General features: G+C 35.3%; 1 protein-coding gene across 1 annotated transcript in view; it reads left to right on the top strand.

Annotated features, from left to right (window-relative positions):
• prkcha (protein kinase C, eta, a) overlaps window positions 1–12,282 on the top strand; it is a 33,142-nt gene extending 20,860 nt beyond the window's left edge. Inside the window, exons 10-14 of the mRNA XM_056471114.1 lie at window positions 3,492–3,646; window positions 5,659–5,797; window positions 7,397–7,585; window positions 11,309–11,455; window positions 11,535–12,282. Coding sequence (XP_056327089.1) covers window positions 3,492–3,646; window positions 5,659–5,797; window positions 7,397–7,585; window positions 11,309–11,455; window positions 11,535–11,777 — 873 coding nt within the window. The 3' untranslated portion in view covers window positions 11,778–12,282. The remainder of the gene's footprint in view (window positions 1–3,491; window positions 3,647–5,658; window positions 5,798–7,396; window positions 7,586–11,308; window positions 11,456–11,534) is intronic.
• Window positions 12,283–19,261: the final 6,979 nt, after the last annotated feature.

Raw genomic sequence — 19,261 nt, 5'->3', positions numbered from 1 at the left:
GTGCCTGTCTGTGTTTGTTAATGGATTTGGTCATTAGTGGATGTGCCGAGCCGTTTGTTTGGTCCTTATCTGGTCCTCTTCACCTCTTCTGGCGAAGAGCTGCTTATTTAGGCAAGACGTAAACAGTGGATTGATGAAAATAAGCCAATCACACTCAGTTAGGATTTTATGGGTCATTTATGGTAGGGTGAATTTGAAATGGATCACAGATTGGTATGGAAATAGATTGCTACCTATAATGCATAGCATAAAAAATAGCATTAGCCTTTTTTCTTGAGCATAGATGGCTAAATGTGCCATTAGCTGTTTTATTTTATTTTTTAATTTTTTAATCTGAACAACAACATATGTGAGATCTGTAGCATGCAAGTAGTGTTGAAGTTCATTCATTCATTCATTTTCTTTTCGGCTTAGTCCCTTCATTATTCTGGGGTCACCACAGTGGAATGAACCACCAACTTATCCAGCATATGTTTTACACAGCTGATGCCCTTCCAGCTGCAACCCATCACTGGGTAACACCCATACACACTCATTCACACACATACACTACAGACAATTTAGCTTACCCTATTCACCTACACCATATGTCTTTGGACTTGTCAGGGAAATCGAAGCACCCGGAGGAAACCCATGCAAACACGGGGAGCTCATGCAAACTCCACACAGAAATGCAAACTTACCGAGCCGAGGCTCAAACCAGCGACCTTCTTGCTGTAAAGCGATCATGCTAGTGTTGAAGTTATAAGATTGAATTTTTGTCATTGAATTATAACAATTATTTATACATTGAAAAATTCATGCATTTGCACATAATGTTTAATTTAATTTTACACGATATACAAAGATAATGCAAAACTAAAACTCTAAAACTAAAATATTATTTGATTAAAAAGTTTAATGTTAACTAAAATAATATGTAAGTTATTTAAATACATATTATATTGAAATATTAAGATAATAAAAGCTATATAAAATGTAATTGTGTGAATGTTTTAAACCTCCTAAACTATGCGTACCCAGGACCGGGTCTATAACATCATTAACTTCCGCATTCTTTGAATTTTAAAGGTCCGGATTGGCCCAATATCCCATATGTGGTTCCGTTCTCTCATCAGTTGGAATAGAATAACTTTTGCATAGATTATGATCAAGACATTTTTCTTTTTTTCCAATGATTACTGACATGTTCAGGAACCTACTAAATTAATTACAGCAATCTAGACCACACAGAACCTAAAAGGTACACTTTTAAATTTGAGTTTGCAAAAAAAAGCGCTTTTTTTTTGGAGGGGTTTATTATAACACAGACAGCATATACAATTATTTTCACTTTCAATAGTGTTTTATGAAAAATCAAAGGGCTTTCTTTAAAATGATACCAAACTTTTGCATTTACACCTCTGCATGTGGATTTGGGAAGCTTTAGAATTTGGGTAGGTAAAATCCAGGCCTAAAGCCTAAAATAGAACTTGATTTAAAAAGGTTAAAAATAGACAAAACAGGAAATGTATAAAACAATAAAAATTATATAATATAAACCTGATTTGGAATATTAATAAAAACAATATTAGTAATTTAACTCCAAATAATGCATATATTACATAAAATATATTTGTAAGGTATCTACATTGTCGAAATACTTTACTATTATATAGTATAATGCAATAAAATTACCTTAATAGATTTGTCTAATAATAGACTTTTAACAGTTTAGCTGAATTTCTAATTATAATGAGTAGATTCTTTAAAGATTGTCTTTAAAGGGCACCTATTTTACCCCTTTTTGAAGATTTAAGATAAGTCTTTTAAGATAACTCTTGTGTTTCCAGAATGTGTCTGTAAAGTTTCAGCTCAAAACACCCATCAGATTATTTATTATAGCCTCCAGAATATTGAAATTTTCTGCTCTGAGCACAATGTAGCTGTTTTTGTTGCCTGTGCCTTTTAATTCTAGTTCTCCCCACCCACCGTTCCCGCATGCCTGTCAGATTGTGCCTCAATCTCCGGCTGCGTCAGATAAACAGCACAGTGACAGAGATGAAGCAGATCTCACGTAACGATTGTGAGAAATACCGCAGTAGGAGCTTCCCAATGATTATTTGATGTATTTGTTGTGGAGTTAATTCAAGTCTTTCTGCAACGAGTCACAAGCAATGTCATTACAAAGTTCATGCACGCTCACACACACACACACAGCATGCACATTTAACTTTGCACGGTTTTTGTCCAGCAAATGTGACAGGATACACGTTAATATCCACTGCTGTATAGATATTCATTATGTTAATGTACAAAATAAACCTGATTTAATTTCCACAAACCAAGATCAAAGCATCTTCTTTTAGAATTGTACTGACAGGTGGCTGAGGTGATAAAGACGGTAAAATCTCTGTAACTCATTACAAACATGCACTGTAAAACTCATGCTTGATCACATTTGATGATGATTGATCCCAGTGAGCTGAACAGATCGTTCAATCCTGGTTGCTTAGCGCACGTCCTGTCTTGTGGATATGATTAAACTCATTACTACAGAGACATGTTAATACGCGGCTGTCAATCAAATCGTTGGACGGGGAAACCACACTACTACGTCGTATTGCAGTGGGCCTCAAAATGGGAGGGATTTGGATGCTATTTTAATGTCAGGAAATAAAAAAAGAGACTTATTGTCTTTATATTCTCTTAATATGACTGGACACTCTATACCTACACACACTTCTGTGCAAACAGCTTACAAAAGATAACTTTCATCATAGGTGCCCTTTAATGTCAAATAATTTAATGCCAATACTGCTTTATTAACTCTTTGGTTTAGTATATTGCATTAATTTTAGAGATAATTGTAAGTAAATAAATATTTAAAAAATGTGCAGTAACCAAATAACAATCAGGAAGACTTCAAACCTACAGGGTTTCTGGTCTATGCATAGAATGACTCCTTTTTGATGGTTAAAATAAAATATTCTTCTGTGACAAACTGATGTCATTTATAAAAAAAAGCACAGTTCACCACAAATTCACACCTCTCAGGGGACACAACTTCCCTAACCTTACACTTCTGATTATTTCAAGAACTAAAAAATGATTGCATTTCACAAGTGTTTTCTGTACAGCATGCATCATGGTCAGAAAAGTGGCTGCGGGTGGTCTCTCAGCGTGCGGTCTCTCAGTTTGATGTATAGGCAGAGCTGAACTCAAGCAGAGACTTAGTTCTGTCACTTCAAACTTATGATGCTCTTCGTTTTAGATCACCCTCCAAACCTTTCAATCCTATAATCCCATGTTTCCTGCAGTCTTCTTCCTCCAGTATTTATGATATCTTTCTCCCATGAATCTTCTAATGGTCATGGCTTGCAGGGTTAACCATCTACTACTTGATTTTTTTTTTTCTGGAAGGAGCTGAATTTCCTTATTGTATGTTGTAGGTGTAATTTAACGTTTTCTGATGAATAAATCTACATCTTAAATTCTTAATCTTTTCACAGGAGCGTTTGTTTTTCGTAATGGAGTTTGTGAATGGAGGAGATCTGATGTTTCATATTCAGAAATCCCGAAAGTTCGAGGAGAACCGAGCCAGATTCTACACAGCGGAGATCACATCTGCGCTTATATTCCTCCACAGCAAGGGGATTGTATACAGGTTAGTTACGCACAAATACACTTCAAACTAAAATTAAGATGTCCTGACCTGAAGTGACTTGTAATGTGCAGCTGTTCTGTGTGGGACGTAATTTCAGCTGAAACAAAAAGCTGATTAGATAGATGATTAGGTTCGATTTTTTTAAAACTAACAGTTTGTGTTTTGTTTATTTCATCCATTCTAGCCGCAGTCTATATTAGCAGCGTTTAGTCTTTCTGTTTATCTGCTTTAAATACAGAACAATATGTTTCCGTATCCAGACATTTGGGAGGATTTTTTGGAATAATAAACTTAAGATGATCACTGTGTTGGCTACCATTTGTAATTTTTTCATATATGCATTTTTATAATAATACACTTCTAATAATAATAATTCTGACGGTATGATATCCTTGAATAAAAATATCACAGTTTTACGGTATTGTGATTACAGCTCTAAAATATATTCTTTTTAATTGTCTGGGTAAAACAAACAAACAAACAAACAAATTTTTTTTTCCCTCTTTGAACACAAAACATTTTGTTTTGAGAAACATTTAAAATATTTCGGAGGAGTAAACGTATCTGGCTAAATCATACAAATGAATCATTGACTTCTGCTGTCTTCATAGGTTTAGAAACACATATTTCATTACTATTTAAAAACAGCATCTTTGATATCTTTTCTGCTGGAATTACTAGAAAAACTTAAAACAAAACTTGAAAAAGAAAAACGTACGAATGATATAACAGAGTATTTTGGTGGTTTTAAAACCTTGACTTTTCCAAACCACGCTATACCTTAAAAATTATAAATATTTGACCTACTTTAGCTGTAACACTTACGCAATACAAATACTAGAGAGCGTTTGAATGTTCAAAACATCTTATGATATGCTGAACTGCTCTGTGATGTCTTGACAAGTTAATTCTTATTAGTGGAAAATATATTCTACATTTTAAATATTTCAATCTTCAAAATGAGATTTTTGTAAATGTTTTGGAGCACACTAACTTATAGACAATTTTAAATGGATATTTCCACCAAAAATGAAAATGTACTCGCTAATTACTTTCCCTCAAACCTTTTTTAAGTTATTTTTTTCTTGAAAACGTGTAACCATTAACTTGCATAGTAGGAAAAACATATACTATTTAAGGGTTTCCTGCTTTCTTCAAAATATATTTTGTGTTTAACTGAAGAAAGTAAGAAAGATATGTTTTAATATGGGTGAGTAAATGACAAACATATTTATACTAACACCCAAAAAACGTAATTATTCTCTTTATTCAAAACATCTTTGTGGCACCGAAACGTGCTTGATATTCTTCACTTAAACATAGTGTTCTAGGACTATCGCTGTTGTGTTTAGTGTTCGTTTGTGTTCATTCCCTTTCTTCGTTTGTGTTCAGTGACGGGAAAATCAAATGTGTTTTGAGCAACGTGAGGGGGAGCAGATGATCGTAGAAATTCAGTTTCTCGGTTGATCTCTCCATTTAAGTGTATTTTCTCAGGTGCCTTCCTTCCTCTTTCCTTTTTAATTGCCACTTCTACTTTTGTGTCCTCTGAGGTTTATTAACACTATGAGGCTAAACGTTACCTCATCGTTTCCATGTTTGCAAACCTTTAAGCGCACAGACCCTTAAAGCTGCTGCAGCGTAGCTCTGCTTTGACTTGGAAACAGCACCAGCACAGAAACACGAAGCAAAATATGAGCTTACATCAATTCTATAAATGGACAACTGGCACATTATTAGCGCTCATGCAGCCCCTGTGGAAGTAGAATAAATTTATGACTAAGTACAAGCATGGCTTTGAATAAATGTGTGTTTGTGTGTGTGAGGTAAGCAACCACTTTGGCATGCAGTGCCATTTGTAATTTTTCGTATAGAAAGATTACAAGAGGAAAAGGTTTCAATGCAGTAATAATATACAGAGAAAGAATATTATTTACATAATATCTCCCGCTCTCGCACATGCTGCTATTATGTTCTGTATTCTTATTGTTTTGTGTATATGTCTATTACTTCAGGGATCTAAAGCTGGATAATGTTTTGCTGGATAAGGATGGTCATTGTAAACTGGCTGATTTCGGCATGTGTAAGGAAGGGATGTCTGAGGGTATTGTGACTGGAACCTTCTGTGGAACCCCAGATTACATTGCACCAGAGGTGAATCAAACGCTTCACCATGTTCTGAAGTGCACAGGAATTATGCAAATTATGCATCACAGACATCTAGAACAATCAAGTGTTAGGCTGTTTTCACACTGTGTAGAGATGAAGGACGAGGTGCCAAATTGAGCATTCTGCTTAGAGCTGTTCACATTCACTGAAATTATTGCTTCTACCTATTACACAGTAATAGATTTTTAAAAAATCTTTTTATTAAACTTAAAAAAAGAAATTTAATTTAAAATTGAAATTTAAAAGAAATTTAAGCAAATATTATTCCCACCCTTACCCTCTAAACAAGATGAAATTACATCTATCTGAGAGAAAAAAGAAAAAAAATAAACTTAACAAATCTGTTTGTAGGCTACAATGTTTATGAATATATATATATATATATATATATATATATATATATTGATCACATGTTTGAGTACATGTTAATTGGAAAGTGTGTGGGTGTTTCGCAGCATTGGGAGTTGCATGTATCATTGCACTCTTTAGTGTTGTGTTTTGGCAGGAAGCACATTCACCAGTAAAACCTGTCAGAGTAATTGGCAGTTTATTCCACTGTAGTGTGTCCCCTGATAAAGAAGGGAATAAGCCAAAGTATAGTGTGTGACTGAAAAACATAGTGTATAGTGTGTGACTGTTTTTGATTATGCTTTATTTTATGATGTCCTTTGAATAATTTCGTTGCACATTTAACATGCACACTACAGAGTACTACTTTATTACTTTAGATAAATACAGTATGTAACAAGTACATTGTAAAACAAGCATTTAAAATAAAAAAAATCTGAAAAATAATTAATTATTAACTATTATTACTTTAATAGTAGATCAACAAAAAAGGAAATATAATATAATATAATATAATATAATATAATATAATATAATATAATATAATATAATATAATATAAAACAAAATTGGCTTCAATGTGTGAATGCGAGTGTGTATGGGTGTTTCCCAGTACTAGGTTGCGGCTGGAAGGGCATTTGCTGTGTAAAACATATGCTGGAATAGTTGGCAGTTCATTCCGCGGTCGTGACCCCTGATAAATAAGGGACTAATCCAAGGGAAAATGAATGAATAAATAATGTAACAAAATATAATATACAACAAAATTGGCTGTATTGTGTGAATGTATTGTGCAAGTGTGTATGGGTGTTTTCCAGCACTGGGTTGCAGCTCAAAGGGCATCTGCTGCGTAAAACATATGATGGAATAGTTGGCGGTTCATTCAGCTGTGTTTAACCCTGAAAAATGAGGGACCAAGCCAAAGGAAAATGAATATAATATAATATAATATAATATAATATAATATAATATAATATAATATAATATAATATAATATAATATAATATAATATAATATAATATAATATAATATAATATAATATAAACATGAAAAATGCACATAATAATTAGTTACAACAAAATTACGGCTAAAAATTTGTTTCATTTCCTACAAAATATACAATGCCATATAATAAAGTGAAGAATTAATGGTGTGATCAAAGTGTGTGTGTGTGAGAGAGAGAAACACAAAGCAGGATTTCCTCAGTGTATTAAATGTTGTTGTATATGCCCTGCAGATTCTCCAGGAATTACTGTACGGGCCATCGGTTGATTGGTGGGCTCTCGGTGTGCTTCTCTATGAAATGCTCTCAGGGCACGCCCCCTTCGAGGCAGAGAACGAGGATGACCTTTTTGAGTCCATCCTGACAGAAGAGATCATCTACGCGTCCTGGCTCAGCACAAACGCTGTCGACATACTTAAAGGGGTAGGCTGTTCACTTAAGAGCCCTGAAGTCACGCAGACATGAATTGGCTTGAATAGAGCAACGTCTGCTTTTATATGTCCTGATTGGTGGGAGGCATATGGTGTGAATTAAAACATAGTTCATGCAACAGTGAACATCAGTAAACAGTAAACACCTCCCATCTGATCTCTTTCTGTCTCTCATGTGCTTTCCTTCTCTTACATAACTATATTTAGCCCCGATCCACAATCCACTGCTATCACATGACTGCAGCTAAAAATAAAGCGCTTCACATCAAATGTACACACACATGCACAACCCCCTACTCTCAGATTCTCTTTAGTATTTGCTCTCGATGTGGAAGAGTAGTAATGGGAAGGATTTTTTTTCCCTCAGAGCACTGTGAAATTATTGAAGGGCCATTAAATTCTCCTGTTGAATCAAGTAATTCTACCGCAGAGTGTCAAGATACTTGCCACAGATGAAAAATACTCAGACCTGGGTCATCCAGCATGACATTGGCCTACAAAGAATAGATCAATAGAGTGGCTGAAAAGCAGTCTATATGGGGAGAGGCAGACCTCAGTCATTTGGCAGACCTCAGTCCTTTGGCACCGCTGTGGTTTTATCTGATGCAGACGACCCAGAAGTGCATATAAACCAATATAAGGAAAAGTGAATACACTATAGTTGGATAAATGTGTCAGTTTTGACCCATCACCGCCTAAGATGTTAATTTTTTACTAATAGTGCAACAGCCATGGATACAGCTATGGATAATGAATGACAGAAGTGTAATGCTACGTGACTGTTTACAATCTGTTTTATTGATTGGACACTGATTGGTGATTACATGAGACCTGAGATGTTTATTATGTATATTTGGTGCTATAACTAGTAGTAAAGAAAATGAAATTTGCTGTTTGAATGGAGGCATCGGTAACACTTTATAAATACACATGGAATCATTTATTAAGCATTAGCAAATAGTTCATTCATTATCTGTTAAGCATTAACTCTACATTAATAAACGTAAGCAGTTTATAACTGCAGATACAAATGCAGTATTCTTGACTTATAAGCACATTTATAATGTGCTTAATGATTGTGTTTTTATACTTTTATTATTAATTGTTCATTACTAAATTCAGTATTGCGTTATTTACAAACTATTTCTATTTAAGAGTAGTTGGTGGCTTTTAGAGTCATTCAGAATGCTTTATTAACTCAACTTCATGCAGTTTTGTGTCCTAATCTAAAGTGAGGACTGTTTATGCTTTATAAATCACTTATAAATGACAATTAAAGGCTCAGTATCAAATGAACATTAATCTTTGCAATCTTATCTTAAAAGTAAAATTACTGTAAAGTTTAAACATTGCTGAATAACAGGAGTGTCAAAATACAACATAAAATTGGATAAAACAACAACAATATAATAATTTAACAATATAATAAGATGCAATGTTTAAACTGTACAGTTATTTTATTTTAGATAAGGTTGCAAAGATATATTTTTCATTTGACACAGTTTCATATGTGTATCTTCAAATGTATAGAAATTATTTAAGTCCTTTATGTTCTTTTTTCCTGTTTATAGAAATAGAACTTTAGCCTTTAATTGTCATTTATAAGGGATTTGTAAAGCATAAATAGTCCTCACTAAAATAGGTCACAAAACTAAATGAAGTTGAGTTAATAAAGAGTTTATTAACATACAAATTAACTATTACTATATGCCTGAATAATAAGAATTATAAATGTTCATTTAAATGTTAAGGAAAATTTTATTTTCAATAGTTCATTATTCATTTACTAACTCATTCTGAATGATCTTAAAAAAACACCAAACATGCTTAAATAACTGGTTTGTAAGTAATGCAATACTTAATTTAGTAAGGAAAAATAAATCATTAACAAAGTATGAAAGTACAATTATTAAGCACATTATACATGCTTCAGTTTTGAACTGCTTACGTTTATTAAAGTAAAGTTAATGCTTCACAGTTGATGAATTCACTATATGCTCATGCTTAATAAATGGTTCATAGTGTGTAGTCATTGTAAAGTGTTACCAGGATTTTTTTCAACACATTTCTAAACATAATAATTTTAATAACTCAAGTCATTGTATAACGATGGTTTGTTATCGAAGAGTCGAATAGACTATCGAAAAAAATATATAGCTTAATGGGAGTTAATAATTTTGACCTTAAAATGGTGTTTAAAAAATTAATAATGGCTTTTATTCCAACCAAAATAAAACAAATAAGACTTTCTCCAGAAGAAAAAATATTATCAGACATACTTTGAAAATGTTAAACATAATTTGGGAAATATTTTAAAAATAAAAAAAATCAAAGGGAGGCTAATAATTCTGACTTCAGCTGTATATGAATGCTAATTTGAATAGTTAAATAATCATTTACTTATGCATTCTGAATAATCTTAAAATAGCACCAACTATTCTTAAATAACTAGTTTGTTAATACTGCAATACTTAAAAAAATAATCATTAACAATTTGTAAAAGATACAATTATTAAGCAATTATAAAGTCAAGAATACAGTATTTATAGCTGTATTTATAAACTGATTGCTTACATCTTTTAATGTAGAATTAATACTCAACAAATAATGAATAACTATTTGATAATGCTTAATTAATGATTCATAGTGTGTAGTTATTATAGTGTTACCATATATTTTTAATATTCATTTAGGTTGTCAAAATATTACAGAAAGTAAATATTAGCTATAGTTTCAAACTATTTTAATGTTGATCCCTCCCTTGGTTTTAATTTTTCAGTATTGTTTTTACTCTGCAAAACTGAGTGATCTTTCTGAACAACAAGTCGATGAGGTTTGGTACCCAGCTGTGTTTCCTAATGGTGTCAGGTTTACAGAGAGAGAGTGAGTGTGTGTGTGCGTGTGTGTGTGCGCGCGTGTGTGCGCGTGTGTGTGCGCGTGTGCGTGTGTGTGTGTGTGTGTGTGTGTGTGTGTGTGTGTGTGTGTGTGTGTGTGTGTGTGTGTGTACATGTGAATGTTTGGGTTTTAGACGGCTGCAGAAAAAGGACAGGAGTTAATTAGATTGTATTGAATTTGATTTGATTGTACAGTATCTGAGAGCACACATTACTCAGGCCGAGTAACTGATACAATTGGTAGGCATTCATTTTGTATTTAAAGGGATAGTTCACAAAAAAATTGGTTTCTTTGTTGTAATTTACTCACTATTAGACCATCCAAGATGTTTGTTGGTGACTTCTTCAATATAACTTTAAAGAAGATTTTTTTAGCTAAAACTGGCTACCAGCACTTTTACAGAAAAAAATACAGATAACGGCAAAATAAAATTAACACCTGTTGCTCCTAACAATACATTGAGGTCTTATGAAGTAAAAATAAGCTTCTTATAACAGAACGGTGCATAATGAAGAGGATGCTTGTGCTGTATTGTTCTTGTTAATTGGATGATGCTACCTATAGAAAAAAGGTTGTAAACAAATAATGTCCGCTCATGTGTGACAGGAAGCTCTATCCTGCTGTGAAATCACTCAGAACCATTTGCTATGCTTGTGGATTAAAGGAAATAATGTTAAAACGTCTTTATTGTTCTACTGAAAAAAACGTCTTCATTTCAGATGCCGTGAGAGGGAGTAAATTAAAGTCCAATTTTGGTTTTGGGTGAATTATAGCCATTTAAACTGCTTGATGGAATTATGTTTGGTTTTGCTTTGCTCAGTTTCTGACAAAGAATCCATCCCGGCGCCTGGGTTGTGTAGCTACAGAGGGTGGAGAAACTGCTGTAACCAGTCACCCATTCTTTACCGACATTGACTGGGACAAACTTAACCAGCGAGCGCTTGAACCACCTTTCAAGCCCAGAATTGTGAGTATAATATTTAAAAAGCAGATGAATATTCAGTTTATTGTGATATACGTTTATCTGAAAACCCAAAATTCTGCAGAAAACTGCAGAAGATGTAAATAACTTTGATCCAGACTTCACCCAAGAGGATCCTACACTTACACCCATCGATGAGTCCATCCTCCCGTCCATCAGTCAGGACGACTTCAGGGGCTTCTCCTTTACCTCTTCTGAACTCTTGAAAATGGTTTCAGATTTCCAAAGAGCTGAAGAAACAAGTGATGTCAGGAAAGAATGGACCTCAGGAGAATTCTGTGATTTCGTTGGACCAAATGGGTTGTGACAGCGTACACTTGTGTGAGCAGTCTTTGCATCTAAGCCAGTTCAAAACTGCATTTTAGTGGTCTAGCTTTCTTTTGCCATACACTTGTGCTTTAACACAACGGGGGATTCTCTTTGTGTAAAACGCATCGCAAGACACCCAATCCTGGGAGAGACTAGTTTACATTGAAACTGATCTATGGATGAACAGGTCAGCTTAGTGTCTAAATTATCTAACAGTGTTTAGAAAACTTGATTTGAACGCTCTTCACTTTCTGTGTCCAACACAGACAACATCATACAGAAGCATTGTCAGAATAGTTCTGTTGTCATAGAGCACAACTCAAAGTTGGAATGCGCCTGTGTTTTTTAATGGAAACTCTAGTTTTGTAAAAACATTTCTATGTACATTTGTCTGTCTTTTTGTCTGTTTGTGTGGTATTACACTTTAGGTCAGAATTTCACCCATTATTCAATTCCAGCCTGTCTGGATGTGTTTTATTGTTGATAAAGGTTGCAGTATTGAGTTTTTCGCGTTTAGACCTTTTCTGTCTGTGACTCCATCTGAAGCCGCTTCCCCTCTGTCATTTGGAGGGGTTAAAGGGCAACACACTCAGGTGAGACGGTGACCAGTTTCAATTCTTTATATTGAGGCCAGCGACTCTTTCTCCTCATCTTCATTATTATTTAATGTTGTTTATGTGGATCTTCCAAGTCTGAGCAGAGCGAGATCTCTCTTGGCTGATGATTTCATGTCAGTGCATATTTGGCACACAGTTCCCATCTATTACTGTTTGTGCAGTAGTTTCACAATTCTGAAGGAAACTCATCAAATAGACTGACTTTGGACAATTACTTAATGGGGGAAAAAGACCTTAATGTACTCAGTTCTTCATTACTGCATGAAAAGAAATTTGAAATACCATTTAGAATAATATGAAGAAAACTAAACATTAATATAATTACAGCATATAGAAAATGGCCATTAAATTATGTTAATTACTTAGCTATTCGCCACTCAAGTAAAGTCAACTCATGTTTATTTATATAGCACTTTAATGGTTTGAAGCGAGCAGCTTTACAGTATTAAACATGATTCATTTTCAATAACAAAACACCTTGTTTGTTCTTATGTCTGATCTTGATGCCACACTTGCCTAGTAACGTCACCAGAGACCTGTAAAGAACAGCGTTGTCAATTGGAATTTTCCATGGCTTTTGTGACAATTTAGCAATTTTTGGTGATATTTAAACATATTTAGTGATTTTCTTTATTGTTTATGATTATTATTTTAAAGTAACAAAGAAACTAAATAAAAATAAGTCAGAATTATTTGTCATTTATACAGACAACTTGTCATTTCTGATAGTTCTCTCAAAATTAATTTACCAGCTGAAATGAGAACGACATAATTTAGCAACTTTTCAATTAAGCTTTACCAACTTCACAATAAAGATAACTAGCAACACTGAAACCAAACTGACTTTTAAAAAAGATTTTGTTTTTAGTTTTCTCAGGGTTTTTTTTTAACCATTTTTCTAATATTTGGATGAATCGATATCTAATTCTCATGAATTCAGGCAATCGTTTTTACACATTTGTGACCCAGAACCATCTTTCAAGTTGAAATTCACCTTTAAAGATTAAATTAAGCAAAATTTCAAGAGTTCACACTTAGCTGATTGATTATAAAGCTTGTTTGGCATGCTGTCCTGGGAGAGAGCCCTGAGCTAATAAGATTCTCGAGCCCGGGGCTCGCTAATGTTTGCAAGGCGAGAGGGGAGTTTGAGCTCAGGTAGATCTCGAGAACTCCCCTGCTGTAGTAGCTAATGTACAGATAGTTTAATTTCTTTTAAGAGATAACTACTTACTAGGAGCATGTCTATAGTGCCAATTTGGATTAGTCAACTTTAAGTTGCATGTTTTTGGATGGTGGGAGGAAACCGAGGAAACCCACGTGAGCATGGGGAGAATGTGTAAACTCAATAACAAAAATGTCAGCTCGCTTGGTAAGGACTAGAACCAGTGACGTTCTTGCTGTGAGGCAACAGTGCTAACCACTGCGCCACCGTGCCACCCATCTAGGAAAGGAGGAGGAGTAGGGGTGGAAGGGGGGGATTCTTCAAAACAAAGATGGCTGTTATATGGAACTTAGGGTATTTATAGTGGCTTAGGAATCGTCTGATTGGTGAATCATAAATTAGATAATGCGGGACCAGGTGCAAGCAATCATAAGCACAAGATCCACTCGAAATTAGTTTATAAATAAATTTCACTAAACAAATTGAGTTATTAGCATTGCACCTTACCAATACTGGGTTTTGATATATTTACAGCAGGAAATATATGAAATATACTCATGGAATATTGACCCATACAATGTATTTTTGGCTATTGCAAAAATATAAACTCATCAAACAAAGGTTTGTTTGTTTTTTGTTCAATCTTATAGTTTGAAATCAACACTCTTTAAATTAGTTATTTTTTTATTATATTTGACAAATTTGACATGACAAAACCAAAACAGAACCCCTAATAAAAAGTGATTCTACACTAGATGTGTCATGACACACCTTCAATTTGTGTTGTGCTCAACACCGTTGTGCTACTTCAGACCCAAAGGTGAAACAGATATGCAACGTTTGATTTATTGCAAAAAAAGCGCCTCATCTTGGTTTAAGCATTTTTTTCAGGAGTGAAATGGAGGGTGGTTCAACCTCTTACGCTTAATCAAATACGAAATTAGTAGTCAATGGGGATCCTCATCAGCTTTTAAAAAGGTTGATTGCTGATGGGTTGTTTGCGAGGTAGAGCGAAGCTTTAAGAAAACATTAACCTAATGAGAATAGCACTGAGTATCTTTGTATTTTAGACTACTAGGACGATTTATTGGCCTTTGGTACTTCTCCCTGAACATTTTCCAGTTTCCTCTGCCCCTGTAGTGGTTTTTACCATATCACGCCCTTTTCTAGCAGTGACGAATGGAGGTAAATGAGATTAGTAACAGATCTGTGATCTTGAGTGAGAAAAACAATGGAGATGTCATGGGAGATCCCATTAGGCAACCTGCCCTTACAAGTCTTATCCTCATTTACACTAGAGGAGGTTTCCTTGAGAGTCCACGTCAGCAGCTTGCTTTCCTGTGGGAGAAACAACCCTGAAGACCAGCAAATGCTATCTTATGTGCTTAGAGCTATTTACAGTCATTATCAGTGTGAGGGCAGGCAGTAACGGAAATGCTTGTATGGTCAAGGACAGTCTGGTGTAGTGCTCGCATGATTCATCTTCTAACGGACGGCACACTGAGGAGTTTCCTGACCCTTCAGTGTCAGCTAATGCAGATTTCCTCTTTATCTTTTTCCATGCACATCACTTGTTCTGTGGTCTGTTCTGTAGAGCCATGCATTTTGAATGCCAATGCCGGTTTCTTTTCTAGAAAGGTGCTGGTCTGTAAGATGGCTGATCTCTTCATATCAGACCGGTCATGCTGGGAGATTGTTTTGTTCACTGCGTGACTTGCTTTTCCCCCCTCGGTGCACTGTGCAATGCAATTTCAGTTATATGTCTTCAGCTTTTGCTTGACTGCCTATGCTGACAGCCCTATTCATATTTCCAAATGATGAATATTGTGAATGTGCAGCTATTAAGGGTTTCCTTTAAAATTAGTTTTCACAGTATTGAAGCAAACATGGGAATAAATATATACTCGAAGAAAACTTGAAAGAAATTAATACTTTTAGCCAAAGCATATTAGAATGATTGATAAATGATCAAGATTTTGAAATGATGTTTTCAATTATTGTGATGCTTGGACCAATTCTTTGAAAAAGTACATTATACTCATAGTCTCTTTCGTCTGTTGAACATAAAGGAGGATCTACTGAAGAATGTTGGAAGAAACAGCCATTGACTTCCATAGTATTTTTTCAGATTTTTCCAACATTCTTCATAATTTAATGCTTTGTTTTCAACAGAAGGAAGAAATTGTAAAGCTACTTAAACTGAATTGAATCAAGTGACACTGAAAATCTGTTGTAATATTGAGATTTCTGCTTTAACATTTCAGGAATAAATTACATTTAAATTACTTTGTAAGCACATTAGTTTTCACAATATTAGCCTATTTTATTTGATGGATTAATTCACTTCCAGAATGATTGGTCACCATTGATTTCAATAGTATTTTTCACCTAAAGTCAGTGTTGGTGGTCACCATCATAACTGTGTGGATACCAACATAGAAAAAGAAACTCATTTAGGAAAAAAGTTAATGACGATTTGAAAATCTTACTAACCACAGTTGTTTTTAATGGCATATACACTCACTGGTCACTTTATTAGGTACACCATACCAGTACCAGGTACCCTTTTGCCTTCAAAACGGCCTTAATCCTTTTTGGCATAGATAGTTGTTGCAGATTTGTTGGCTGCACATCCATGATGTGAATCTCTCGTTCCACCACATCCTAAAGGTGCTCTACTGGATTGAGTTCTGGTGACTGTGGAGGCCATTTGAGTACAGTGAACTCATTGTCATGTTCAAGAAACCAGTCTGAGATGATTCAAGTTTTATGACATGGTGCGTTATCCTACTGGAATTAGCCATCAGAAAATGGCTACACTGTGGTCATAAAGGAATGGACATAGCTAGCAACAATCTCAAAAACTGTAGGCTGTGGCATTGACACAATCCTCAATTGGTACTAATGGGCCCAAAATGTGCCAAGAAAATATCCCCCACACAATTACACCACCACCACCAGCCTCAACCGTTACAAATCAGCATAGATCCGTGCTTTCATGTTGTTGACATTAAATTCTGACCCTACCATCCGAATGTTGCAGCAGAAATTGAGACTCATCAGATTAGGCAACGTTTTTCCAATCTTTTATTGTCCAATTTTGGTGAGCCTGTGCAGCCCATCCACCTCTATCCATCCATTCTCCTCTGACCTCTAGTATCAACAAGGTACTTGCGCCCACAGAACTGCTGCTCACTGGATATTTTCTTTTATCTCTGTAAACCCTAGAGATGGTTGTCCAAGTAGATCAGCAGTCTGAAATACTTAGACCAGCCCATCTGGCACCAACAACCATGCCATGTTTAAAGTCACTTAAATCACCTTTCTTCCCCATTCTGATGCTCGCTTTGACCTGCAGCAGATCGTCTTGACCATGTCTACATGCCTAAATGTATTGAGTTGCTGCCATGCGATTGGCTGATTAGAAATTTGCGTTAACGGGCAGTTATACAGATGTGCCTAATAAAGTGGCCGGTGAGTGTATAACATTGTTGGTATTTAAGCTTCAGCTTTGTTCCTACAGAATTACGTAATCATTTCTTGACAGATGGTTTCTTATGAAACAGGCTGTAACACGCATGTAATGAGTTGGTGTAGAATGCATGTCAATACAAGCCAACATGAAACTCTATGGCCCAGATTTGATTGTCAGTTTGAGTATTGGCGACAGAGTGCTGTCCTCCCCGCTTGTGTCTAAACTCATTCCAGCTGTTATAAAATTAGCCCTCTGTAATGCGTCTCTTAAAGGCCTTGGTGACAGATCAGTTTCCAGCCGTTCCCAAGTCCAGTGGGCCATAATTACATTTTATTGATTTCTCTTCTGACCGTACATATCCCCTTTATTAGATGCAGAAAATCCATTCCAGTCTTAGCACCACTTCAGCTCCAAACCCTCTTCTTGGACCGATTTTGTTTTTTATATCGATTTCTGTCTTGATAAATGAAGGGTGTAACGATTAGATCAGGAGTCCCAGTGGCTGAAATAGACATCAAGACATCTTCACATGTATCATAGCTACACTCATTGTGCTTCAAGTGGTAAGTGTACAGTGAGTAGATATTTCATGCCTCTCTTCATCGGCTAATGAGGCGCAACAGAACAAGTGTGTGCGTGCGTGTTTACAGCTTGATGTGCATTATGCTATATCAACGAAAAACTATGCTAAAGGTCTTGCATCTTTCTCTGATCTCTTCCTTCAAAGTCGCTTTGTGTTCATTCAGCCCGTGTTGAGGGATGGAGAGATCATCTCTGAACAGCAGGATGAAAGAGATTACTGCAGATTACAGTTGGCACGTGTCCATCTGCTTCTCTCATTCATACAGTACTCTGACATCACAGTTCTTTACCACAATCCTGCAGCGGCAATGGTAATAAATTGAAAATGCAATTTCACAGAGTCGCTTTAATACAAACGCTATGCCTAATAGAGCTGGCAGGAGCAGTCCCAGAGCCGGAAACTGCACAGGAGCAAATGTTTCCCTCAAGGACACAATGGAGATGCAGCATGGCCTTGAACTCATATAGCCCCGTTGTTTGCTTTTTCTTCAGTATCCGCTGGATTCTGCTAGGAAATTCCCTTTAAACATTGAATTTGACAAGATATTACTGTGAGATGATGAATTAATTATTAATTAGAATGAATTAATGCAATCTTATTTGCGGGGCCCACTGATGGTTAGACTCTGACCCCTTTTACTTTTCTAAGAACACAATTCTTTTACAGATCTGATTACAAAATTGCAACTAAGGGTTTTCTGATGAGTGTGGGATGGAAAGATGTAATAAACATTTAAATAATAATGTTTGTATTTAAGTAAGCAGCTTTTTTTACCCATATGGTGGTGTCTATTGCAGCAATCAACATATTTCTGATGAACTTACTGATCCTGCTGGATATCCGCTTCCTGTTTTTTTTGCACTTCTATCCTATAGAGACTGATAAACGCAAGAGCTGTTCATCTGGGTGATCAACATTATCTCTCTAAAACAGTCTTAAGGCTGGTCTTTGCTCATCTTCACTACCTTCCCACCATAACTAAGATCTAGTTTCTATTGGTTAACCTTCAGACATTTTCAAATGATATTTCATTATGATTATTATTATGATCATCATTATGATCATTATGCTGTATTATACACTATAGCTTTAGCAAAGCAGCACATTATGCCAATCTATATCACTCTATCCTGTTCTATGCATTGTGTTGTGTTGTGTTTGGGCTGTTTTGAACTGAGAACATTTGCTGTAAATAAATATATTCAGTTTATTTATGGGCTGCACATGGGTGCACAGAGTCCCAGCTGTTCAGGAGGCCATTCTGTGTAGAGTTTGCTTCATCTTCCCATGCTACAGATTCCCCACAGTCCAAAAACATGCCCTATAGGTGGATAAATTAAATTTGCCGTAGTGTGTATAGTGAAGAGTTTGTGGGTGTTTCCCAGCACTGATGGTTGTACTCTCGATGCTGGTTTGCAGCTGGAAGGGCTTTCACAATATAAAACAATTGCCAGAGTAATTGTCGGTCGGCCTTGGGACGATAACCAGTTTCAAGTTTTACCGTGGTTTGGAAAAGTCAAGGTTTTAAAACGCTATATTTTTATGCTATACTGTGCCTAAGGTATATGTAAGGTTTTTTTAATTGTGTTGAAAAGAAATCAGTGTTTTTGAAACTAATGAATACAGCAGAAGTCAGTGATTTATT

The sequence above is a fragment of the Danio aesculapii genome, chromosome 13, assembly GCF_903798145.1.
Source record: "Danio aesculapii chromosome 13, fDanAes4.1, whole genome shotgun sequence".
NCBI lineage: Eukaryota > Metazoa > Chordata > Actinopteri > Cypriniformes > Danionidae > Danio > Danio aesculapii.
The sequence above is the reverse complement of the archived record's forward strand: the minus strand, read 5'-3'. Positions and strand labels throughout refer to the sequence as shown.